The sequence below is a fragment of the Tiliqua scincoides genome, chromosome 14 (genome assembly GCF_035046505.1).
Source record: "Tiliqua scincoides isolate rTilSci1 chromosome 14, rTilSci1.hap2, whole genome shotgun sequence".
Lineage (NCBI taxonomy): Eukaryota > Metazoa > Chordata > Lepidosauria > Squamata > Scincidae > Tiliqua > Tiliqua scincoides.
Window position 1 is genome coordinate 2006522 of NC_089834.1, and position 24725 is coordinate 2031246.

At 55.6% G+C, this 24725-nt stretch overlaps 1 protein-coding gene across 4 annotated transcripts in view; it reads left to right on the top strand.

Moving 5' to 3' along the window:
- The window catches only part of MSI1 (musashi RNA binding protein 1), a 47091-nt gene that overhangs the window by 21797 nt on the left and 569 nt on the right, over window positions 1–24725 (top strand). The window contains exons 7-14 of one of the 4 annotated variants that reach the window (XM_066609663.1): window positions 10879–10927; window positions 14018–14100; window positions 15665–15782; window positions 16835–16915; window positions 18324–18380; window positions 22211–22279; window positions 22384–22556; window positions 23225–23290. In XM_066609663.1, the coding sequence (XP_066465760.1) occupies window positions 10879–10927; window positions 14018–14100; window positions 15665–15782; window positions 16835–16915; window positions 18324–18380; window positions 22211–22279; window positions 22384–22556; window positions 23225–23266 (672 nt within the window). In that variant the 3' untranslated portion in view covers window positions 23267–23290. The remainder of the gene's footprint in view (window positions 1–10878; window positions 10928–14017; window positions 14101–15664; window positions 15783–16834; window positions 16916–18323; window positions 18381–22210; window positions 22280–22383; window positions 22557–23224; window positions 23291–24725) is intronic. The other 3 variants (XM_066609664.1, XM_066609665.1, XM_066609666.1) reach the window with 3 other exon arrangements.

A 24725-nucleotide genomic window follows, 5' to 3' on the forward strand; every position in this document is an offset into this window, starting at 1 on the left:
AAGAGCGGTTCTGTGCATGTTTTGCCCTCCATGGAACCAGTTGCAGGCCCTGTTGCTGCCAGGGGCGCTGGCAGTGCAACAAGGGCGAGAATCTCTCTGCGGAGGTATTTCTTGGCCTGCGTGACACGTGAATGTTTTGGGGGCAGAACATGGACACAGCAGGAAGAGCTCCAGGGCCCATCTTGTCTGCCCCACTGCCAAAGGAACATAAGAACAGCCCCATTGGATCAGGCCATAGGCCCATCTAGTCCAGCTTCCTGTATCTCACAGCAGCCCACCAAATGCCCCAGGGAGCGCACCAGATAACAAGAGACCTGCAAGGCTTCCTGGGAATTGTAGTTAAGAACATAAGAACAGCCCTACTGGATCAGGCCATAGGCCCATCTAGTCCAGCTTCCTGTATCTCACAGCGGCCCACCAAATGCCGCAGGGAGCACACCAGATAACAAGAGACCTCATCCTGGTGCCCTCCCTTGCATCTGGCCTTCTGACATAGCCCATTTCTAAAATCAGGAGGTTGCGCATACACATCATGGCTTGTACCCTGTAATGGATTTTTCCTCCAGAAACTTGTCCAATCCCCTTTTAAAGGCGTCCAAGGCCAGATGCCGTCACGACATCCTGTGGCAAGGAGTTCCACAGACAAGGCCCGGTGGCAAGGCCTGGTCTGTTTTGGCGGCCATGCTGTGCCCACTAATTCATGTGGCCTCCTCTAGTCTCTGCCTTCCTCTAAGCTTCTTGGCCCTTTGGGAAGACTGCCAGGCTGGTCCAGCAAGCTTCTGCATAGGACTAGCTCAGCAGGGTTTCATAAGCCAGTTGAACACATGGTGACTGTACCAGATAGATGATCAGAGATGGGTAGCTATGCCTCCACCTCCTGTGCAAGAAACCTCTGCCCAGCCCAGTCTTCTGTTAGAATTGCTGGGCTGCCCTGGATGAGAAACTGAGCTGCCCTACCCCTATAAACCGCCTTGATAAGAGACTACCTAGTGTTCCTTAGTGTGAAGGGAGGTATAATGAATAACCTAAATGGCTACTTAGCAACCCAGAGACAAGCCTGGCTTCAATCGTCAGCAGCCCCCAAGAGGGAACTCTTCCCCCACTCCTGCCCACAAAATAACCCAGGTTGCAGCTTAGAAAAGGCAAAGGAGGAGGTGTGTTGGAGAGGGCCTGCCGTAAATGCTCCAGGTGATTCAAGTACCTGGGCCAGGTTGTGCGCCACGGGGGTTGCAGAGGAGCATACACGCCCCGTGCCCAGTCTGAAATTCTACGCTGGCTTCTCAGGCTTGTGTCTGCAACATTCAGCTGCTGGCTTTTCCTAAAGGAAACATCCCTTTCGGTTCTATGTTGCTGTGCGTAAGTTGCAGCCAGGCGAGATCTCCAGAGCTCAGCCCCACACAGCCCAGCAAATCCAGTTGTCCGCGATCCTCAGGAGCTGGGGCTGCACCTGGTGGGCTGGGTGCATGCTCAAGCCTGGGTCACAGCAGGTCATGCCGCCTCCATTCCTAAGCCTGGTGGACCACTTGCAGACTCTGGGTTGGTTGGGCCTGGTGCCAGTACTGGGGCCTGCCCTGGCCTTGGTCAGATGTGCAGGACAGAACACCCTGCCTGCTACAGTTTGGGATCTGGGTGTTGGGCTGGGCTCAGGTGCAGCCAGCTTCCCACTACCCATGGGGGGGACAGGATGACTGTGCCACCCTTCTTGGCCACTAAACAGTCCCAAACAGCTGCTTCTGTTGGGACTTCTCTCTGAGGCTCACCAGTACAAGTCATTTTAAGGCTGGATTATCTCGCTAGGATCTCCTTTCCCCTGAAAAGAAAGTCACCTCGTTCTCTCCCAGAAGTTCTGACAGGTTCCCACAGACCCTGGGAAGAGCAGAGTTTGTGCAGGGCGGACAATGGGGCATGTGCTGCATCCTGCAGTTGGGGGGCAATGATGGAGGCCTCCTCAATGTAAAGGACTGTTTATTCCCCTGCCTCAAATATGCATTGGCCTTACCTGAATGCTGGAAATTTGGTTAGGATTCCGGCCTTAAAAGGATTGCCTGCAACTTGTGGACCAGCTCTTTCAAATGATGGTCAAGGCAGCAAACCTGTTTCTAGACTTTTACCTTTTTAAAGGGTTTCTTGCGCAGACATACCTGTCTGGTCAGGGAGAAGGCAAGGAAAGAGCCCTGAGCCTCTAGTTTTCTGAGTGCAAGGAGTTTTGGTTTTGTTTTGACCTGTGGAGCATTCGGGGTTTTTTTTATTTGTTCAGTTTTTCATATTTTTATACCACCCTTCCTCCAAGGAACTCAGGCTGGTGTACGTGATTTCTCCCCTCCTTTTGTCCTCACAACAATCCTGTGAGGTCAGCGAGGCTGAGGGATAGTGACTGGCCCAAGGTCACCCAGGAAGCTTCATAGCCGAGCGGGGATTGAACCCAGATCTTCCAGGTCTCTGTCCAGCACCAGAACCACTACGCCATCCTGGCTCTTAACGAAGCTGTCCCCACAGTCTGAGGAGGATGAGGCCAAAATGGGTTTGCCTCCTCCTCTGCTGTCTGAGCAGGTGGGGCCTTCGTTGCCACGTGGGTGAAGGTGGAGCCAGTCCACCTGGATGTCACTTTGCGCCTGTAGATGTACCTGTCCAGAGACTGAGGCTGCAAGCACGGAATGGTTGGAGTCACCTGCTTCTCCTCTAAAGGCCCTCCCCTTGCTGTGGAGAAACTGCAAGTGGGGCTCATGCATGTGCCTGGGTCTGTTCCGTGGAAGAACGGCTTTTTGCCCCAGTTCTAGTGATTCTGGCCTTGTCCTTGCTGGGGGGTCGGCATGGCCATTTCTGCCTGTGCTGCTCCAGTTTGCAGGCAGACATGCCTGGATCCGGAACTCTCCGTGTAGCACAACAGCGTAGGGGAGCCTGCTTTTTATCCTGTCTGCAAATGAAGGCCTTGACAAGCATGCACATGGCTCCCCCATGGCGCACTCCTCTGAGACTTGCAGCTGGCAGAGGACGCCCACGCCCAGGAGTGGCAGAGGTGGATTATTTAGAAGAAAGGAGTCACTGTTAGTAAACATCCCCCCTCCCTCCCTGAATGTTACATCATCTAATAACTACCCTACACCCTGGCTTCAAATGTCAGCCAAAGGTGTCCCAGCTGAGTTGGCGAAAGGCCTCCTGTGTCCTGAAGTGGGCTTTTCCTCAGTGTGCTCTTGTGCCACTTCCATTCATTCCTGGGGGGTTCCTGCAGGAGGAGGTCATGCAGGAGGCTCTGTGTGCCAGGCTTGTCTACCTGATGTCACCTGATGCCACCTTTCTCCTGCCTCCTCCAGACCAAGTGGTGTAGCAAAAGTATCTGGCATCTGGGGGCCACACCCCTCCTGAGGTGCTAACACCCTTGGGGTCAGATGTCCAGAATACCCCCCCGGGGGTGTCTTGGAGGTGGTCTGAGGCCCAGAGAGGCCTCCGTGGGCCTTAGAATGCCTGCTGGAGGGCTTAGAAAGGCATGTCTGGTGTTCGTTAAAACTGGAAGTGCCTTTCTGAGGCCTCCAGCATGCCTGCCGAGGCCTTCCAAGGCTCGGGGAGGCTGCAGCATGACTTCCCTGAGCCTCAGAAGACCTCCAAAGGGCATCCCCTGAGATCCCCTTGAGGCATGGTCCCTAGGACCAATGACCCCACAGCCCCCCTTTGGCTACACCACTGGTTCTGGGTTTTATTGCAGAGCACGAGAAGCACAGTGAGGAGGGCAAGGATCTGCTTCATGCTAAGGTGAGGGAGAAGCAGACCAGTGCTTCTTGGATTGGTAGTGGGTTGGAGGGAGGTGAAAGCCTCCCCCCCCCATCCACTGCCATCTTGGACCCCTTGCAACCGGCTGCTGTTGCAGCCCACATCAAGTGGCTTCATGGACGGGCCAGCACTGCACTAGCCCTTAACAGCGCCCCAAATCACCTGGAGATGTAGCAGATCCTGATCCATCTTATGCCCACACAGCAGCCTGCCCCTCATGTCTGTTTTCCCTCCCCCTCCTGCTGCTGTCCTCGCCCACCTCTCTTTCTGGCTTCCAGGGGAGAGGCTGTCATGTCCTCTTACTAAAGTCCTGCCAGGCAGATGGATTGCATGGTCAGGAACAGTGTGACTGGCTGGGGTTGTGGTTCCGGAGCAGGTGTCAAGCAGCAGGTGGGGGCTGCCCAGACTGCAGGCTGGCCTTCTGGACACTTTTCAGTTTAGGGCGAGGAGGAAGCTTCAGCCCAGCCAGATGCTTGGCCTCCACATCCAGCGTGTGGCAGGAACCTTTTCCACCCCTTCCTGACACAGGTCCTTTTAGGTGGAGATGTAGTGGAAACAAAGCACCTGCTTTCTCACCGAACCGTGGCCCCTCCAAATTAAGTGAGCCCCATTGTTGTGGAAAGGATGAAATGCCTGCAAAGGATGAAATTCAGCGCCACCCAAAGCTTGAATCTGTGACCAGAATAACTGAAGTAAATGCACAAAGATGTTCCCCCCTTTTGCATAGAAGAGCCCTGCTGGATCAGGCCCAGGGCCAGCTTCTTGTTTCTCACAGTGGCCCACCAGATTCCTCAGGGAGCACACAAGACAACAAGCATTCTGTTGCCACTGGCCTTGCACCTGGCACTCAGAGATAGGCTACCTTTCAAACCTGGAGATTGCATATAGTCATCACAAGTTGTCACCTGTGATGGACCTCCTCCATCAACCTGTTCAGTCCCTTTTGAAAGTCAGTGTTGCTTATCAAGGAGAGGGGAGCTGGGCACCCTTTCCCCCCCTGTGATCCCTTGCTTCTGAGATTTCACTGGGCCCATTGGCACACACACTTGACAGTCAGAAGGACTAGAACCTTACTTTTCAGCAGAGGTGCACAGTTTTCAGGCAGCCGAGTTCTGCTTCACCCTTCTGCGATGAATGCTGCCACTCTTCAGTGCCACTCTTGTCCAGCTGGAGGGCAGTACTGCAGCAAGCAGCTTGGCAAGGATCAGATGACCTGAGGAGCCAGAAAGGTCCCATCTGGTGCTGTAAAGCAGCTGACTCAGGCCCTGGGGCTCCTGTGTTTGAGTCTGGTCAGGTATGCTGCTGATCTTGGCTTCTGTGCCTGCCTCTGGCCTCCAGCTTTGTCCTGGAGAAGGAGCCGCAGTTCGAGAAATATTAGAGTTGTGGGCTTAAAACTCCCCCCCCCCCCGACATCCCTTCCACACAAAGATCTCTGCCCAGGAGTCCTGCAGATCTGCTGCAGGGCCCATTTGTGTTTCAGAGGACCCTGTGGTGTGTTCTTGTCTATGCAAGGCCCCAACAGGGGGCTGACCCAGACTTAGTGTGTGTGCCACAGTACTGAGACTGCAGGGCGAAAGCAGCAGAGGTGAGCAAGATCTGGCCTTCAGTCTGACCCATTGGTCAAAGATGCCCTGTAGGGTTCCTAGGAGTGTGGTTTGAAAACAGCAACTCCTTTTCACTGCAGATTCAAGGAACATGTGTAATGTCTGTGTCACCGTATCGATTCCACCTTTCCTCCTAGGATGGTGTGTGTAGTTTCTATATCTCTCCTTTTCATCACAACAACCCTGTAAGGTAGAGTAGTCTCACCCAATGGGTAGAGGTGTCTGTTTCTGGTGAGTAAATTAGGATTACAGTTTACGTCTTACTGAATGCAATGGGCTTACTTCTGAATAAAATAAATAACACAGTTTGGAAGCACCTCTGTGAGCCTCATGGCTAAGGAGGCTTTCAACCTGGGTCTTCCCAGTCAAAGGGAATTTTGGGAAGAGACTTGTGGGGTGGGAGTTATTGACCTGTTAAAGTCTTCTGTTCATGCGAGCAAAGGCATAAGGCCACAGCTTCATGAAGAAGGCAAGCGCCACAGAAGCGAGTGCTGATTTTGTCCTTGTATTTTATTGACAGGTAACTTGGAATTCCATGGAAATAATTGTGCCTCCTTCTCTCGGTCCCATGAACCCCTCTGTTCTCTGCATCTTCTCAAAACACTGGGAGGGTGGCTTGAGCCACACACTTGTGATGTTGCAATGCGTGGGCTGTGTGGTACAGGTAGACTGTGGGAGGAAGGCCTGGCCCGCAGCGCTCCAGATGTCAGGGTGATATGTGCTTGGCCTTTCCGATGCCAGTTTGCTCTGCACTGCTGCTCTTGACAAAGTGTATGTGTGCGGGGGGAGGGGGGCGAAACCGTTGCCGCCACGACCCCCAGATCAGGGGCTCCTCTGGGTAGACTGAGCCCTGGCACTGTGGCAGCCCAGGTGGGGCCCAGGAAGAGGTGACCAGCCTTGACTGCTTCATCCTCCCTTCCTCGCAGGCCGCTTTTGTGTGCCCCTGGGGGAAGGTGGTGGGGACGGTGGCAGGGTGGCCTTCTCTGCGCCCCTCCTGAGGCCTGCAAGGGCCAGCTCCAGAGAGGGGCAATGCGCAGGCCTCTCCCCCGTGGGGTGCTTTTGTGTGCCTGTGCAGAAGAGCACATTAGAGCTGGTGCTAATCTGATCCAGCAGCTGGGATTGGAGGGGCCTGGGTTGCCATGCCAACCCGGCCTCGAGAGAAGCCATCCCCAGCCGCCTCTTTTGTTTGGGCCTAACTCGGGCGTTGTCGGCAGTGCCGGGGAGGCCTCTGGAGAAGAAAGGGCTCCGGAGAATGGGCTGGGGGAGCAACAGGGTTCCCCCAGCAGGGGCTCGGCCCAGAGAGGCACCCAGCGGGCCGCGGCAACAATAGCCGCCCGCCAAGGGCTGCCACTCACGCTTAGCGCTCGGCCGCGTGAACTTGGCGGCCGGGGCCGGCTGGCCCCGCTAATCTCGCCTCCCCTGCCCAGGGTTTCCATGGACACGGTAGCCTATTGAGGACACACATTTTCCGTTTGCACATTGAATGCGCGCCCGGGCACTGGGCAGGGCCTCTGCGGCCGTTGGGGACGTGCTCGCAGTGCCCCAGGGGCGCCAGCTGGCTGCTGGTTCCCACGAAGGCGCCGTCCGCCATCTTCCCTGGCTTAGCCATAACCTTGAGGAGGTCAAGCACTTTTGGGGAGGGGAGAGAGGCCTGCCTTGAGGTCTGCCGGGCTTGGAGCAGCAGTCCTGGCCTGCTGCATAGGCGACTGCCGGCTTCCCCGACTGCCGGCTTTCGTTTTTGCTTGTGAGTCTGTTTCTCCCGTGGTTCTGTCTCTGGCATCGCTGCTCAAAGCTGGCTCTGCTAAGTTTTGCCGTTCCCAAGTACGCCAACAAAATGTCTGCTCCGTGCCGCAGGTGGTGGTGCAGCCCTAATTCTGGGTTTTGTGGACCTTCTCCCTTCTTTTTTTGTGCTGCTTGTTCCCCCTCGGCGCTGTACGGGGTAGTCTTGCCTGCCTGTGGCTTTTCTTTCTCATTTTAGAGGGAGGGTGTGGGGGGGGGGCTTTCTCTGCCTTCTCTTGGGGCTGCTGCGAGCTCCCAAATGTGCGTTTCTGTATCCGAACTACTGTGTCAAATTTTGTTAGGTCCCTAGGAAGTAATGGAGGTGGGCGCACTGCTCCCCCCAAAGAGTGCCAGGCTCAGCCTACCTTCACAGGGGAGGACCAGGCAGGACTGTTGCAGGGTCTAGAGACTGTGCAGCTGCAAAGGAGAAGAAACACACAGTTGTGAGAAGCAGAGAGAGTTCACTTTATGATTTATGATTTTCTGCTCACGTCGATACACCAGGCAGAAAGTACAGATTCTGCGTTTCACTTAAGTGTTCCAAAAGAAACCTTCATTTCACTCTTGCTGTTTGGTTTCAAGTTCACTGGGATTCCTTCATTCATGGACCAAGTCCTGAGCACAACATCCAGGACCCCCCCCCCCCACCTTCAGATTCATTCGGGAGTCCTGCTTGGTGGTCTCTGGTCTCTAAATTCAAGTTAGTCCTGAAAAATGTCCAATAGAAAGTGGGAGCTGAAGGAGAAAACAAGGAGATGCCATTGTGGGGCAGAGGTTTGAGGTAGAGCCTGACTGGGTCTTTTTCTCTCTGTGTGCCGTTGCTGGGGACAGAGAGGCAGGGACTGGTGCAGGAAATGTGACTTTCATTGGTCACATTTCTGTTGCAGTTGTAGTGCATGCTGTTTAGAATCCCTGCAAGACTGCTGCCCTTATTCTGCCCATCTTGCGGGGTTGGGGAGTTTGCCCTTGTGAGCTCATGACCAAACTGGACCAGTGGAGCTTCCCAGTATGCTGCTGCTTGTTGAGGAGGGTTCTGATGGGTGGGCACTCGGTGAGGTTCAGGAGCTCTTTGGCCCACCTTCCTCAGAAGAGAAGGAAGAGTGAACCTGAGTCTCCTGGGCAGAGACTTCCCTGGCGCAGGAACAGAGAGGCCGGCCTGCCTGCTGAGCCCCCGCCCGGGGAGTGCTGGTGCCAGACTTGCCCCACACCTGACATGGTACTAGGCAGATATTGGCATTCCGGCCATTGGTGTCCCTGGGCATTTGGATCTGGGTTTTTTGTGTCCCGGTTATTTGCAGTCCATTCTAACTGGGCGACTAACAAACTGTAACTGGGCAAGAATCTCATGTCATATATCCTAATCCTCTTTTCCTAGTCATAACCTGAACTCTACCTTTGCAGTTTAAAAATTTAAAAAAGTTCAGCTCATATAAATACACACCTATTAGGACACAAATGCCTGGGATGCAAAAAGAGTGGAGGCGGATTTGAATAATGGGATATGTTTGACATGGACCCAGTTGTGCAGGACACAGTGATCCTGAAGAAGTCTCTGGTATCAGCCCACCCCATACCATGGGAAATCTTTCTCTTTCGGGAGGCTTCTGGGGAAGGGGATCACCTTCCTGGCTTCCAGTGCAACCTCGGCTTGCCAAGGCCTGGAGTCTGACACCAGTCCTGACCTGAGGACAGAGGGCCCTTTGTGAGCCGTCGTCTCTGCCCTGCCTCCTCCCTGGTCTGCTGGGCTGCTGTGACTGAGGCAGGCCAGTCTCTGTGCTCCGCAGTGCAGGGAAGTGATGCCACCGGCCAAAGGAGGCCCTTCTTGACTCACCTGGCCTCCCATTATGGCACCCTCCACAGGCAGCTGAGCTGAGCTGGGCCTCTGAGTTGTGGCCAGCGGAGAGGCCTGCTTCACAGCTCTGCCTGCCTGGGGCCAGGAGCACCAGCCACATCACTGCCCTCCCCAGGCCCTCAGGTTCTCCACACTTTGCTGAATTACACCAGTTCTCACTTCTCCAGACCCACTGCATGTGTTCTGCTGGCTGTTCGCAAGTGATGACTGAAGGATGAACTTCAGAGCACAGTCTCTTGCAGTTGCCCTGAAAGTCCAGTGTGAGGTGGGGGGGGCCCACTGGTTGCAGAATAGCACTGCGGGGTGCAACATGCTGCATACCTCATGACACCCCATGGGTGTACTAATGCACCCATTAGTACAAGCACCCACCTGAGTGACTCCAAAGGAGGAATTCCAACACTGATCTCTCCGGCTAGTCAGTGGAGCAGCCCAAAGATCTGGAGTCGGGGGCACCTCATCTCAGTCCAGTTTTACCGGTGTGGAACACCAAGGCCGAAAGCAAAGTCTCCACTGGCCAAGGTGGCCGGCCGAGGCAGTCTCTAGGCCGCACTCCTGTACACATGTACCTGGGAGCGGGACTTACTTTTGAGTAACCATGCAGAGGACTGTGTGGTTGGTTTTTCAGAGTTGCGGTTTGTGTTGCTTGTGTTAAAACTGCTGGGAGTCAAACCCTTGAAGGTCTCTTGCAAATCAGGAGTTTGTTTTTTGCCTTATTCTTGCCCCTCCCCCAACTTGCGCTGGAAACGTTGCCTTGGGAAGGCCACCAGTTATGCTTTGCGTGCAGAAGGTATTGGGCTTTGTCTCCACCCACAGGGAAAGGGGCTGCTTCTCATTCATTCATTCATTCATTCATTCATTCATTCTTCACATTTTTATACCACGTTCCTCTAAGTAGCTTAGGGTGGTGTACTTGGCTGCTCCCCTCCTTTGTCCTCACAACAATCCTGTGAGGTAGGCAAAGCTGAGAGAGAGCAATTGGCCCAAAGTCACACAGGAAGCTTTGTGGCTGAGCTGGGATTTGAACCTGGCTCTTCCAGGTCAGAGTCCAGTTCTCAAATGACTGCTTTCTGTCTCCTTCAGCCGCTGGAGAGTTGCTGGGCCAGAGGGACCTGCTGTCTGAACTGGGTTAATAAGGCAGCTGTGGGTGATGAGAATCCCTGTGCACGGGGGCCCAAGGAGTAGCAGCCTGCCCAGAGCCAAGCAATGAATGTCTGAAAGGGGTTGACCCTAGCTACTATGCTACATTAGCTGTCGTGCTTCTTGTGATCTGCCTGTAACCACTTGGCTTGCTGGCTGGCTGACTGACTGCTACTCTGCCAAGTGGCGATGAGACATCTTTTCACCCCTATGTGGCTGCCCTACATTTTTGGGGTGCAAGTAGGTTCTGCTCACCACTTGGCAGGATGTGACAGGTGTGCAGCTCATGTGGTGGTTATCCCCCCCCCACTTGCTAAGCAGGTGTCTGTTTTTCCCCAGAGCCTGGGGGGGGGGGGATTTGCCTGGTTGCAGCCCTGGTGATGGGCACGGGTCCATGTGTGGCTTTTTTGCCAAGTGGGTGCTTGCTGCAGAGGTGGGGGACCTGCCAGTCTGCCCCACTGTTTGCCCAAATGTTCTGGTGCAATGGGAGTGAGGGGCTGGGCAGGCAGGCAGGCTGTCCCGACAGCACCCCGCTTTCTCCACAATGCCCCCCTTTCCCCACACCGCTTAAATGATCTCTTTGGAGCTGACAGTGAGCGGAGCCCCAGATCTGCTGAGGCAGCAGCCTCCTCCTTGGCCCCAGATGGCCCGCAACATCCAAGTCTGACCCACAGTTGTTCTCTCCCACCCCCAAGCTTGTTTCTCTGCCCCCCCCACCAAAGTCTTTGTCTTCTGCAGGTGGACGATGCCATGCTCATGTTCGACAAGACGACCAACCGGCACAGAGGTGAGCCCCTGGATGTGTTGCCTGCGCCGGTGTGTGCGTGTTCCTTCGCCCCCCCATGATGTCCCCGGCTGCAGCTCCTTTTTATCGCTGGGTCTCTCGAACCCGGCTCCTCCAGCCATGTCCTTCTTTTCCCCACCCCGCCCCCCAGCCTTGGCACAGAGGGCTTTTTGTCTGCCTGCTTCCTGTGCAGGGGAAGAGGAGACGGCCTCTTCCCTTCCCCTCCCCTGTCACCTACGTGGCTCCAGCAGTCTCTCTGTATGCGCCTTACCTTGTCCAGGGTAATTTGAGCCCAGGGGAAGCTGACACAGTAGCCTGGAGACTGCCTTGCCTCCTCCCTCCCACAGCCTCCCTGGTGCTCCCAGGTCACCTTTTCCCAGAGTCCCCTTCTGGGAGTTTGGTTACAAAGCAAGAGCCTGCCTGGCTTCTGCTGCTGCCGGCTGAGACAGGAGCCACATCTTCTGCCTGGGTGTGGGGGTTGGGTGGATGGGGAAGAAGGGCCTGCTCTGTTTCAGGCGTGACTGATCTCCTGGCCTCAGGGTTGCTGGCCCTACTGCAGAGGACCCTGCAGCTCCAAATCCCGGCTGGTGGGCACCCTACCCAGGGCTGCCTTCACCTCCATCTCTGACATTGCTTGCTTTTCCGATCATGGTGCAGTCCTCTCATGGGCCTGCATCACCTCCAGAGCTCAGGTGGGCTTTTCCTGGTTGAAACACAACTTTCTCTCCCTGCAGTTTTAAGTTTTTCAGCTGGCCTCCTGCTATGCCTCTATCGCTGCCCTATAGATCAGTGATTTTCAATCTTTTTCATCTCATGGCACACTAAGGCATTAAAATGGTCAAGGCACACCACCAGGTTTTTGACAATTGACAAGGCACACCATGCTGTCAGTGGGGGCTCACTTCTCCCATTGGCCCTATTAATAAATGACCTTCCCACAAATTCCTGTGGCACACCTGTGGAGCACTCGCGGCACACCAGTGTGCCACGGCACAGTGGTTGAAAATGGCTGCTATAGATACTTGACCTTGTGGGTCCAACTCTCGGATTCTGTCTGGCGATATAAAGCTGATCACTGTGCAGCAAAAGCTTCCTGTGATAATTTGTGCAGATCAAGCAGTCATTAAAGGCACAAAATGGACCTTCTCTACTCCCTCCCTCTCAGTGGTCAACCCTGCCCTGTGCAGAGATGGATTCAGAGCACCATTGTCTACCTTGGTGACAAGTTTGCTTCTGAGCCCCTTTCAAACAGCTGGCCTTCATGATCGGGGAGCGAATTACCTGCAGGACCGGCTTCCCCATGTCAGACAGCTCAAGCCCTGAGACTGGCACATGAGGGCCTGCTCTCTGGCCCACCATTGATAGAGGCCTGGTGGTTGTCAGGTGCAACACACATGGGGCCTTCCTGGGTGGTGGCCCCAACGTTGTGATGAAACTCCCCAGAGAGGCCCTTCTAGCTCCCATGCTTGTGCTTTTCCAGAAGAAGCTGAGAATGTTTTTATTTGGCAAAGTCTTCAGTAGCTGTATAATATTAGTTGGTTCTTAAACTTTTTTTTTTTAATTTATAGGGTTTGCATTAGTTCTGTACAATTTTTAAAAAAATTCTCATCAGTTTTCTGTAAACTTCTTGGGTCCCTGAGAAAAGCAGCATAAAAATTTAAAGAAGTAAATGAGTACGCCTGCTGAGAGCTACTCCAGAAGCCTGGCACAGCTGACCTTTCCTTGCCTGATTAGACTCCCCACCCGACCCCATGCGCATTCATGTGTCTGATGCATTCAGAAGAGATCTGGTTTCTGCACAGAGCAGGATCCCTTAGCTCAGTGGTTCCCAAACTATGAGCCATGGCTTCCCAGGGAGCCACGGGAACCAGCCAGGGAGTAACCTCGTGAAAACGCTGCTGCCCTGTACAATGTAATGAGGAGCCGAAGGAGATCAGTGACCCAGGAGATCAAGGGAGCTGCCTGCCGAAAAGTTTAGGAACCCCTGCCGTAGCGGCTTACAGTCTGGGAGCAGATGGCGCCCTTTTCCTTTCTGGAACCTGCTATGAGGTCTCATATGGGCATTGCTGGTGTTCAGTGGCACCTGTGGTGGTTGGGGTCTGGAAGGGGATCAGACTGAGTGTCCTTCCTGAACATGAGAGGCAGGGCTTGGGCTGGGGTCCAAGTGCCAGGGTGCTTGGCTTGGCTAGTTATTACACACAGAGTGCCGAAGTGTGGCCACGGCCCCCAATTGGCAGCCTCCAGAGCTTCCGCGTAGAGCTTTTGGGCACCAGGCAGCCCCTGCCGCTCCTGGGCCATCTTTTCCCCTGCTTCTTGGCCCCACTTTTCCCCAGGTGTCTGCTTCACTCCTCCGCCAGCTGCTCCCCGAGTATCTGCTTTCAGTACCCCACTTGCCATCTGCCTGGGCTCCAGGCAGGTCCAGGTGCTGTGGTTTCTTGGAACACTGGGCTTAGTCTTGCCACTGTAACAGAGGCAGTTGGTGAGGACTGCCTCAGGGCCCCCTTCCCGATCCGCTCTGGGCCATCACATGAGAAGCCTACAGAAGGGGAAGAGTGTCCCTGCAGAACCCCCCTGGCAAAAGCTGCCTCTCCACTCCGCGCTTTTCCCAACCAATTGCACTTTCTCAGCAGTTGCAGGAAATTGCACTATAGGTGCCTATTTTTCAGTGGGCTTTGAGAAGGTGTGCACTGGGTGGTCACTCACAGCTGTTCCTGTTTTGGGAACTGGGAAGAGGCAGTTGGCAAAGGGCTTTTTGCAGCAGGGCTGTGTGTGCACGTTTGGCAGTCAGCTGGTGCCACTTTATACTGTGGATACCATCTCCATACAAGAAAAACACATTCCTTGCGCATAGACAACTAGCATGTCAAGGAACAGGTGAGGCGAAAACCCTTCATTCTGACATGCTAGCCTTCTGTGTGCAAGGAAATGATTTTGGATGGAGGAGCAGTCAGCTGTACTCCAAATGAGGCAATTGACAGCTAGGACCTGGGGAAGGGGAGATTCTGGCCTGGAACACTGGCAGGGCATGTGGCTCTGCTGCCAGGCACTCCACTGGCTTTACCAGGCCAGGTCAGTTTGTCTTTTCCTTTTCAGGGTTTGGCTTTGTCACATTTGAAAGTGAGGATATTGTGGAGAAAGTCTGTGAGATCCACTTCCATGAGATCAACAACAAGATGGTGAGGACAAGCAGGGCTGGCGGAGAGTGGGCATGGAGAACGTGAGGCTGAGAAGCGGGTACTGTGTGGTTGGGGGGGGGGAACAGCAGCTGATTGGCAACCCTGCCACTGACCAGCACAGCTAGGTGACCTGGGTCTCCAGAGGGGGCCAGGTGACCCTCCTTGGCCAGAGCCTGGAATCCCAGTGTTGGGAGAGCCCTTGTCATCTAGTAGCTGCCTGGCTGAAGAGTCCTGCTGTGGCTGTTTAGCAGGGCATGCTGAATGGGGCAGCTATGTCTGTAGGCAGGTGCCTGGAAACCTGGCCTTGGAGGGGGCCACCCTTCTCCCTGGCAGGGCTCCTGTACTGCAGCCAGTTGTGTGATTGATCACAGCATGACGGGCGCAGCTTTCCCTCGGGGCTGAGAGGCTGTGGCCTGTCGGTCGATCTGTGCCGCTCTTAAGGGGACAGGGACCTTATCAGGAAAAAGAAGGGGTGAGCTGCAGCTGCGGGTCCTGTTCTCAATCCGTGGGCAGGAGCTCGACAGGGAACGATGAAGCCAAAGCACTGCAAACAGGTTGAAGCCCAGTCATGAGCAAGATTCGACCGGAGGTCAATAGGCTTTACAAAACAGTTTGGTAAACTCCACTAGCACCTGCCTGCCTTGGGCAGAAGTGCAGTTGGGGGGGGGGGGTCTGTATGCTTCTGCCTGTGGCCTGATTGGTGGGACGGAGGGCGCTTGTCCTGACCCAGCAGAGGCTGCTTGGCCCCATGGCACCTGCTGGCCGCTGTCCATAAGTGGGAGGTAGAGCTCCAGGGGCTGTTGGCCTTGCCCCCCACAACCTGGGGCTAGTTGTGGGGCAGCACATTTTGGGTGCTGTTGAGGGTGACAGATCCAGGACATGCTGGATCTGGGCACTATCCTGCAGGAAGTTCCCCTGCCCAAGCCCCATTGAAATGAGCAGGAGATATGCATGAGCGCATAGAGTGGGCCCTCCATATCCATGGGGGATCCGTTTCAGGACCCTTTGTAGATACTGAATTCTTCTGATAATTAAATATGTGGGGGGGGGATTGTGGCATCGCAATTACACTTACTGGGGGGGGCACACCCAGAGGTTGCACACAGCCTCCCCATGCCTCAGAAGCCCCCCAGACATGACTAGAAGTCACTTCCGGTCACATCCAGGTGGTCTCTGAGGTCCTCCAGCTGCAGGCTCAGCATCTGCAGATGTTCAGATTCATTGATGCCAATCCTGCGGATAAGCAGGGCCCGCTGTACTCTTGCACATCGCCCATTTAGTTCAGTGGGACTTGCGCAGGCGAACCTCCTGTTGGTTCCCCATGTTGGTAAGGGAGGGGAGTGCTGATTTGCGCTCTGGAAGGCCCTCAGCGGTGACCTTCACATTGCATGATCTCTCTTCTGCAACAGCAGATGTGGTGATGTTGCCAGCACAGTGTGCAGACCAGGAAAGGGGGGTGAGTTGGGTCAGTTCAGCGGTGTTGCTTGGAGAACTTGCCCCTCCTGCTAAGTCAGTGTAGAAGCCTGACACTGCTTCTTGTTTTGTGTCTGGTGTCCCATGTCAGGTGGAATGCAAGAAAGCTCAGCCCAAGGAGGTGATGTCCCCCACCGGCTCCGCCAGGGGACGGTCCCGGGTGATGCCGTACGGAATGGATGCCTTCATGTTGGGGATTGGCATGCTGGGTAAGACTAGTGGTGCAGCCCTCGGCCCTCCCACTGCTCCCTTGCCCTCCACCCCCCTCTCCAGCCTCCCAGACCACAAGGAAGCCTTTGCTGGTGCCAAGTTGCATAAGGCTGGGGTTGGGGCTCCGAGGTCAGTGCGCCTTGTGACAGAGTGCGCTGGCGGTAAAGCTTCTGTTTCTTATCCAACACTGCCCTCTCCTGGCCAATGCACGAACTCTGTGTTTGTTAAACCCTGTCGCAAACCAGACAAGACACCATGAAATGGTCTTGCATGTCAGATTTTGAGAGAGATTTTGCAGATGGCCTTGGTCAGGACTGGGACCATGCCATGCGATGGGGGGAGGGTGTAACTTTTTCTTCCCATGCAACTTTCCCAACAAAAATCACTCCCCCCTGGAAGTCTGCTATTTACACTCACATCCTTCTCCTATCACATTGAATTGCATGGAATTGTAGAGTGTTAAAAGTTGGAAGGCACCTTGGAGGTCATCTAGTCCAACCTGCAGCTCAGCGCAGGGAGCTACAACAGCACCCCCGACATGTGGCCGCCCAGCCTCTGCTTGAAAACTCCCTCTTGACTGCTTGCCTGTTTCTTGAAAGAAGGGCAAAGTGGGGGCTGTTCCAGCTGACAGTGCTGCTGGGGTCATGACTCTTCCCCCACACAAACACCTGCCCCAAGTGCTGACCCAGGGGGTAAGACCACCCCAGGTCCCCTTTTCATCCCTTTATTTGTTTGGCCAAGGCCTACTTCCAGAGCAGCTCACCGTTAAAAGGCACCCAAGCATGTGCTTCTAACATGGTAACATCCAGTTTCCCTAGCCACATCTCTTGGCCTTGGCAGCTGGGGCTCCTGTCCGGCCCCCAAACCCTTCCCTCTAGAGGCAGAGGACCAAGGGTGCTGCAGGGGAATTCCCATCCTGGCTGCCAGGCCCCAGAAGCCTCTGGTCCTCTGTGTCCTTCTTGTGGGGGCTGCTTACGAACCAGAAGTTAAATCAGTGCAACTTACCAGGACTCAGTCTTCTAACGCGTCTTGCTTGTCTATCTGGCCACAGGCTACCCCGGGTTCCAGGCCGCCACCTACGCCAGCAGGAGCTACACGGGCATCGCCCCCGGGTACACCTACCAATTTCCTGGTACGTCCTCGTTTCCCCTTTGTGCTACCATGCTGAGGGCAGGTTTGTGGCATGTCCCGGGGCGACCCCCAAGTTCTCCCCACAGAGCCCTTTGCTGGCTGTTTGTGTCTCCCCCCCCTGCCCTGGGATTCGACTGAGATGTAGGGAGGAAGCTCCCCAGTCTTGCGGGTGCCTTGATTTGGGGGGCAGGAAAAGCCAGTGTGTGGCATCCTCTGAACCAATCTCTCCCATGAGCCTCGTTGTCCTCAGAAAGGGTCCTCTTGCAAGTCCGCCTCTGTCTGCCCGTGTGTGTATGTGTGTGTCTGCCTGCCTGCCTGCCTGTTGACTCCCCACTCCCTCCCTCGCTCCCCCTTCCCCTTAACTCCCACCTCAAGCCCCTCCTGAAGTTGCCCCCTTCTGGAAACCGAGCACACAGCAAATGCCGCAGTTGAGCTTTCAGAGCCAGGGCTGCTGTGATTCCAACATGATTCCCACACGGGAAGCAAGCGGAATCTTCTGGATTCTACCTTTGGAAATATTGTAAAGCACTTTGCAAAAAGACAGACAGGCCAGAAAAGCTCAGGGCTGCCCCAAGACAGCCTCGTTCCTGAGTCTGGGTGCCAAACACTGCCTGTATTACCTGATTGCACGCTACCTCCCCCCCCCCCCACTTTCGCTCTCCCCAGCTTTGAAAGAGGAGGGGGCTGGGCTGGGCAGGAAAGCGTCTGATGCTCTTGTGCACCACTCTCCTCTCCTCTTCCTAGAGCAGCAATTCTCAGCCTTTTTCATCTCACGGCACACTGACGAGCTAAAATGTTCAGGGCACACCATCATTTTTTTACCATTGACAAGGCACTCCATGTTGCTGGTGGGTGGCTCACCCCCCCCAATGGCCCTGCTAAGAAATGACCCTCCCCCAACTCCCACGGCACCCCAGTGTGCCACAGCACACCAGTTGAAAATCACTGCCCTAGAGCAGGGCTGGCCAGCACTCCAGGCCTCTGACTGCAAGGATCACTTGTTTTCACATAAGTGTCCTGCTTAGAACCCCCCCCCCCCAAAAGAAATGCATGTGTGGGGAGTGCAGGGTCTGGCCCCCTCCCTGCCCCAGCCAGGCCTCTTCTCAGTTTTCCTTTGCAAAGTGCTTTCACAAGAGGATGTTGCTGCTGTTTCTGGTTGGCAGAGAATGGGTGGCAGAGAACCTCTGACACTCTTGCGAAGTGCTGGGTTTCAAAGTGACGCTCTCCCTTGGGCCTCACCACTCCTGCTGCTTCCCTGGTCCAGGAGTGCCTCTCCAAGGGTCCAGTTTCCTGCCCCCCACCCCATGATGTGTGTCTGCTGCTGCGTTGCTTTCCAGCTTGCTGGCTCCCCCCTAGACGGGGGGGGGGCTGACCAGCTGTCCTCTAAGTTGTCTTGCCTTTCGTTTTAGAGTTCCGTGTAGAGCGGACCCCTCTCCCGAGTGCCCCCGTCCTCCCTGAGCTCACAGGTCAGTCCCGCTGATTTCCTAACGCTGTGTGTGGACGTGGAAGGGGGGGCGTCGGGTTGCTCCAGCTCAGTCACTGCCTTGCAGCCTTTGAGGGGGCAGGGAACGCTCTTAGGGGCAAGGGAGGCAGGGGGCAGTGCCGCAAGGCAGGCAGGAAGAGGACTGACCAAAAGCCACCACCCCAACGCTTCCTTGTCCTTTCTCTGCCTCCCAGATTCAGGAATGAAGTGTGGGGAAGACAAGGGGGTGGGCCAGAGTGTCTCTCCTCTGCACGCATGCTTCCTTTTTTGCTCTGTTCTTCTCTTCCATTTCGGAAGACGTCAACTCTGACCCATGCTGCAGTGGTTCCTTCCACCTCTCTGCATTCCCAAAGAGAGCCTTTCTGCTCTGCGCGTCTACCCAAAGCGAGGAGGGGGGGTACAGTGGCTGCTGCTTCGGTGTGTGGCATCTGTGGTGCCTCTGCCCTCCTCTGCCCCCCCCCCTGGTGGGCTGTGGATGTGGGAGGTCAGCCCCTGGCCGTCTCCGGCCAAAAGGAGGCCTGGGAAGGGGCCACTGACAGAGTTCTGGGCCTGATGGACCAATGGGGAGGGAAGATGGGGCTGTCATCCAGCGCAGGACATCAGGCCCTGCTCTGGAAAGCCCCAAGCTGCTGGGACCCAACCCCATGCTAGGCAGCTCACTCGGTTCCCATGCCCAGGGTGGGCCGTTGCCTCTTTGGCTTCTTTCTGGCGTTTGTCTCACCTCTCTTCTGACTTCTTGATTGGGGGGGGCTCCCTGTGGGTCAGAAGGCAACTGCCTCCTGTGCACTCCCCCCAGACTCCCAGGCCAGACCAGTCTGTGGACAGCACACCGGAGGACCCTGGATCCTGGAAGGCTGAGCCCCCGTCAGCCAGCCAGTCAGCCTGTGAGCGCCACCTCCGCCTTCTGTGGCTGCAGATTCTGCCAGTGCGCCACAAGGAGGAAGGCTGGTGTCTCCAACTGGATGGGTCAGGGGGCGGGAGGGGGTGTGCTGTCCCTGTGGGTCTGCGGGGGCTGCTGCCCACTGGAGCAGGCAGAGAGAAGGTGCAGCTAGAAAAGCCGCCAGAAGGTGTGGAGTGATTTCATTTCTCTCTCTGTCTCTGTCTCTCTGGCTGGGAGCTGGGAAGCAGGTCTCAGTCTGGATCTCAGCAGCCTCTACGCTGGGGGCTCCCTGTTGCTGCTCAGCTGCTCAGTTGGCAGTTAACTCTGTCCTTCTAGGAAAAGTGTCACCAGAGTTCTGGGAGCAGCTTGGTCTCTCCCCTCGCCCACCCACCCCTGCCTCTTCATTTAGCACAGTCTGTTTTGCCCTCTGTCTGAGCAATGCATGTGGGTGGCTCTCCTGCAAGTTTCATCCTCCCAACAGCCCTGTGGAGTAGTCCAGGCAGCGAGACAGTGACTGGCTCGGGGGCTTGTGTGGGGAATTGAACTTTAATTTCCCTGGCCCTAGCCTAGCCCTCAAGCTGATCCCCCCCCCCCCGCTGAATGCATACACTGCAGCTGGAACAATGCAGAAAGCAGCTCAAGGAGGATGCCCCTCTCTGTCCCCACTGGCATCAGTGGGGCAGAAGCCAGAGATCAGCGGGGGTGGAGCTGTGTGCTCTCTCTCTCTCCCTCCCTCCCACCCAGTCCAAGCACTTGCTTCCACCCTGACCCCTTGGCCTGGTGTCCTGCACTCCCACTGCTGCTGCTCTTCCCCTGAGCTTTGTAGGAGCATCTTGGAGCATTAGGTCTTGGCAGCGCTCTCTCTCTCTCTCCCTCTTTAAGTGAACGGGCTGCCCCAGAGGCATCATTAGGGTTTGCATCACCCAGTGTGAGAGCTCCTTGCGTCACCCCCATGACAGAGCTCCTCCCATACCAGACCAGACAGAATAAATTGCAATATCATGCGGGCATCACTAGGGTTGGTGTCACCTCCATTAACCTTACTTATTTTAATGTATAACAGCCCAGGTCACCCAACCAATCAATCACCCACAAAAAACCAGTGGCCAACTTGATGACAATCTCACAACTGAACAAGAGTTCTAGCATTAGCTCTGATACATGGAAAAGAAAGCTGACTCATACTAACACCTTATTGGTTCCCTGCTGTGTCATCATCACACCTCATTGGGTCTCAAAATAATCAGTCTCACTGGTCAGTTTTGAGTTAAAGAGATTCACTTTTTATTACATAAGGCAGTTTTGTTTTCCATTTCTGATTATTTGGCCATAACATTTGATAGAATGCAGATAATTTAACACAGTTTGTTTCATTACACTCTACATGATGGTATTATTCATAAATACAACTTTTCCAAAAGGTTTCCAAAATTTTGGCCACTAGAATGTCACCCCTCCCGGGAGTGTCACCTGATGTAGTCTGCACCCCTTAGGGATGCCACTGGGCTGTCCTGTTCATGGTGCTCTGTCCTGTCCCCCCCCCCCCAGCCTCCCCCACTCTGGCTTTTTCCACCTTTTCCTGCTGAGATATGGACTGTGCAAGTCTCTGGAGGGGCTTCCCACATCGGGGCCTTTTCTGGGGGAGGGGTGGAGGCATTGGCAACAGCCCTACCAGAGGGTCCAGGACTTTGGCCTCACCTGCAGTCTCCGTGAAATGGGTTCAGGCAGAGAAGTTTGCCCTTCCTCTTGCAGTGGAGGGGGTTTTCTCCAAGGAAGGCGACCTGCTGGGGAAGGGCTGTGGCCCGCTCCAAGCACAGGTCCCTAAAATAGTAATCAGCAACAAGCCAGGCTGGATCTGTCCACATGCACACCCTGGAGTTGCCAGCATTGGGTGTTGAGGAAGTGGCCTCTGAGGTGATGGAGGAACTGGGCAGGCCCTGCTCCCTCCCAGAAGAGTCCCTCCGCTGCCAGTGTGGCGCTCCAGCATGGCTTGTCACAGCAGGCCTGGCTCCCCCGTGCTCTCCTCTCCAGAGACTGTTCTGCCTTTGGGGGCCCGCCTGGCAGGACAGAAGCAGCAGGGGGCTCATCTGGATGGAGGAGGAGGGGCCGCAGGCTGGGCACTTGGGGCTCTCCTCCTCACTTCGGATCCCATTCCACCAAGCACAAAGTAGTTCAGGGTTCACTCCCTTTTGGGACCCTTCACTTGATGGGGCTCCCTCCAAGGGAGGGGGAGGGACTTACCCTGAACTGGCTGCTTGCTGGGTGCTCCAGGACAGATCCGACTCCCTTGCAGAGGGAAGGGGTGCAGTGGGGCCAGCAGTGCAGCCCCTTCCCAGCTCCGGCAGCCAGCCAAAGCCAGAACCAGAAAACTGGAGAGGGATCCAGAGTTGGGGCAGGCGGGAGTGCTCGCGCATTTGTCCTTCCTGGCCAGCCTGGGCTGGGATCAGATGTGCATGCAAGGGAGGCAGCTTTGCAACCAGAAGTGCCTCAGCTTTCACCCAGAACAGCTGCCAGGGCTGTGGGGGTGGGGAGGGAGAGAGCCGGATCAGAACTGTATGGGGGGGGAGGCGAATCTTCCCCTTGTGCTGTTGTCTTGTGAAATCCATGGCCACAATGCAGCTCTTTGGTCTCAAGTGCAGCAATTTCCTGCAAACAGACACTTTCTTTGGGAGAGGGGGGGCTTTCAGTGGGAACACAGCAGCCCCCCTCCCTGCATGCTTCAGTCCTAATCAGCCCCCCCCCCCGCCACAGGTGTGGTGGGTGAAAGCAGCGGTTCTTCTTGGCTGGGAGCCGCCTTCCCAGATGGGCCTCGCATGGTCTTGGGGCTTGTGGCGTGCCCAGTGACAGGTCTGTGGGTGCTGGCAGCGCACACGCTTCCCTCCTGGGCCCCGGGAGGCCCAGGCGTGCCCTGACCCCTGTCCCTCTTCTTCCAGCCATCCCCCTCACCGCTTATGGACCAATGGCGGCAGCCGCAGCCGCAGCAGCCGTGGTGCGAGGGACAGGTAACTGCTGCCCTGTTCCCCGGCGGAGCGCCTTGGCGGCTGTGGGAATGTTTCGGGGTGGGGAGGGGGGGAAGGGCTGCCATGTTGGCCTCTTCACTGGCTAGTGCTGCTTCCTCCGGCAGGGTCCACCCCAAGCCGCACTGGCGGCTTCCTGGGCACCACCAGCCCCGGGCCCATGGCGGAGCTGTATGGAGCGGCCAACCAGGACTCGGGCGTCAGCAGTTACATCAGTGCCGCAAGTCCCGCCCCCAGCACCGGCTTTGGCCATAGCCTTGGGGTGAGTGTCTCCTTTGCTCATTGACGGTCCCGGGTTGGAGCATCTCTCCTGCAGGGGTGCCAGAGCCAGTTCCAGGCACATGTCTTGGTCTGCACCCACAAGGAGCCTGACAGGGGAGCAGCCCATTCACACGAGGCTACTGACCCACGACATGCACAACGCTACGCTGCTCCTTTGTCAGCAGAGAGTGTTCTTTGCAGAGCCCTGCCACTTGGTGCAGGGGGGAATGGCAGGGCTGGCAGAGATGCCCCCATGACACAGCATCTCGTGCTCCTCTGTGTTGATCAAGTTATTGCAGTGTCATGGCTAAGGTGGGGCAGGGGCTACATTGCCCCAGGTGCCATGCCTTGAGGGAGTGTCTTAGAGGCCTCTGAAAAAGGCAGGCCTCCCCTGTCAGGCTCCTTGTGCCTTCTGGGGGCCTCTAAGACACCCCCTCAAGGCATGGCACCCGGGGCCTCAGAAGGTACCGAGTGTCCCCTGAACCTCAGAAGGAAGTGCCTTTTGGAGGCCTCTGAGATGCCGTATGGGGGGGTGTTAAAAATTTTTGCGCCCCTGGGTGCCAGATGTCTTAGCTCTGCCACTGAGCTGTTGGGAAAGGTGGCCTTGTGGCATTTCTGAAGTGTGCCTCCAGAGTGGCGCCCAGTGAGTGTCCTGTTGTTCTTTTGCAGGGACCTTTGATCGCCACAGCATTCACTAACGGTTATCACTGAAACTGAGGACCGAGAAAAGAGGAGGTAAGGGGGCTTGGGGTGGGAGGGAGGGAGAGTTTGTGCCCAGCCGCTCTCCTGTGCTGCATGTGATGTTGCCCTAGAAGGAGCTCTGGAGCCCCCGCGTAGTCCAGGCTGCTAGAGGAGGAGAAAAAGGAGGGGGTGGTTTTCTTTGCAGAAGCACCAGGTTGGCTGCAGAGCTTTAGCCTGACCTGGCTGGGGTGGCCAGTCTCCAGCTCTTGTCATCCGGAACACGCCGCCAATATGGCAGAACCGTCCCTGCTTGCTGTTGGGCTAACTTGAAGGGGCTGGTTTTGACCTAGTGGAAACCCCCCCCCCCCGGGTAGCCTGAATCTGGAATATTTGAGGAAGCCCCTTTCTGTACTTTGAGGAAGTCCAGTCCTTGTTCTGGAGCTGTGTGCCACCTGTAGCAGAGCCTTTCCAGTGGTGGCTTCTTACCTGTGGAACCCTCTTCCACTGAGAGCATGTCACATTCTTCTGTGAGGTAATTTTCCTCAGTCACTGAACAAATCTGGCTGCAGGATTTGTTACTGTTTTCACCCATCTGTGTTATCTAATATGTAGCTATTCAGAGGTTATTGTTGTTGTTTTATTTTGCTGTTACCCACTTTGGGAATTGGCACATGGTAAAATGGGTCTCTGTTCTCAAATGAAGACAGTGGGGATCAGAAGACTGTGACCAGCCGACTTTTGTGTGCACAGATCAGGGGGCCTTAAACTGCACTCACCCTGCAAAGGCTGGCCTTGGGTGCAGGGCTGGGAGTGCCAGGGAGGCCACTTGTGCCCCTGGCACCATCCCTCCCTGCTCTTGGAACCGCCTTGGAGCCCAGACATGTGGGGAGTGCTCTTTGAGACCAGGTGAGGTGTCCACTGGGTCCGGATGCCTTTCCAAAGCAGGAGGGCAGCAATTCTCCAGAGAGGGGAGGAGAGAGGCAGGGAGGTTGTCACCCAGGCAGAGTTGGATTCCCCAAAGCAGACCTATTTGTCAGCTACGAATCCCCATGTTTCTGGTGCGGGTCAATTCCGGGAGGCAGCTGTATCCAGGGCCTCTGAGATGAATTTTATCAGGGGGATGCAAAGTTTCTTTTTGGCACCTTTCTAAAGAGGGCGGGGGGAGGGCAGCAACTGAGGCAAGTAGAACGGGGTGAAGAGGGGGTGAAATGGGGTAGGAGAGGGTAGCAACAGCTAGAAAAGACTCTGAAACCCTTCCCACCTGGTAGACCTGGCCTCCCAGTCGGCCTGGCCTCCATCTTGCACTTTCTGGAAGGCCAACTGAGATCTCAAGAAATTTCTGGGTATCAAAACTGACTTCTGCAGCAGCTGGAGTCCCATAGCGGGCAGCGAGTCTGAGTGAGATTGGAAAATGTAAGATCCCAGTAAATGTTTGGAGACCCTTCTTTGGCTCAAGAGCCCTCTTTTTTACCCTGGGTTCAAATACAAT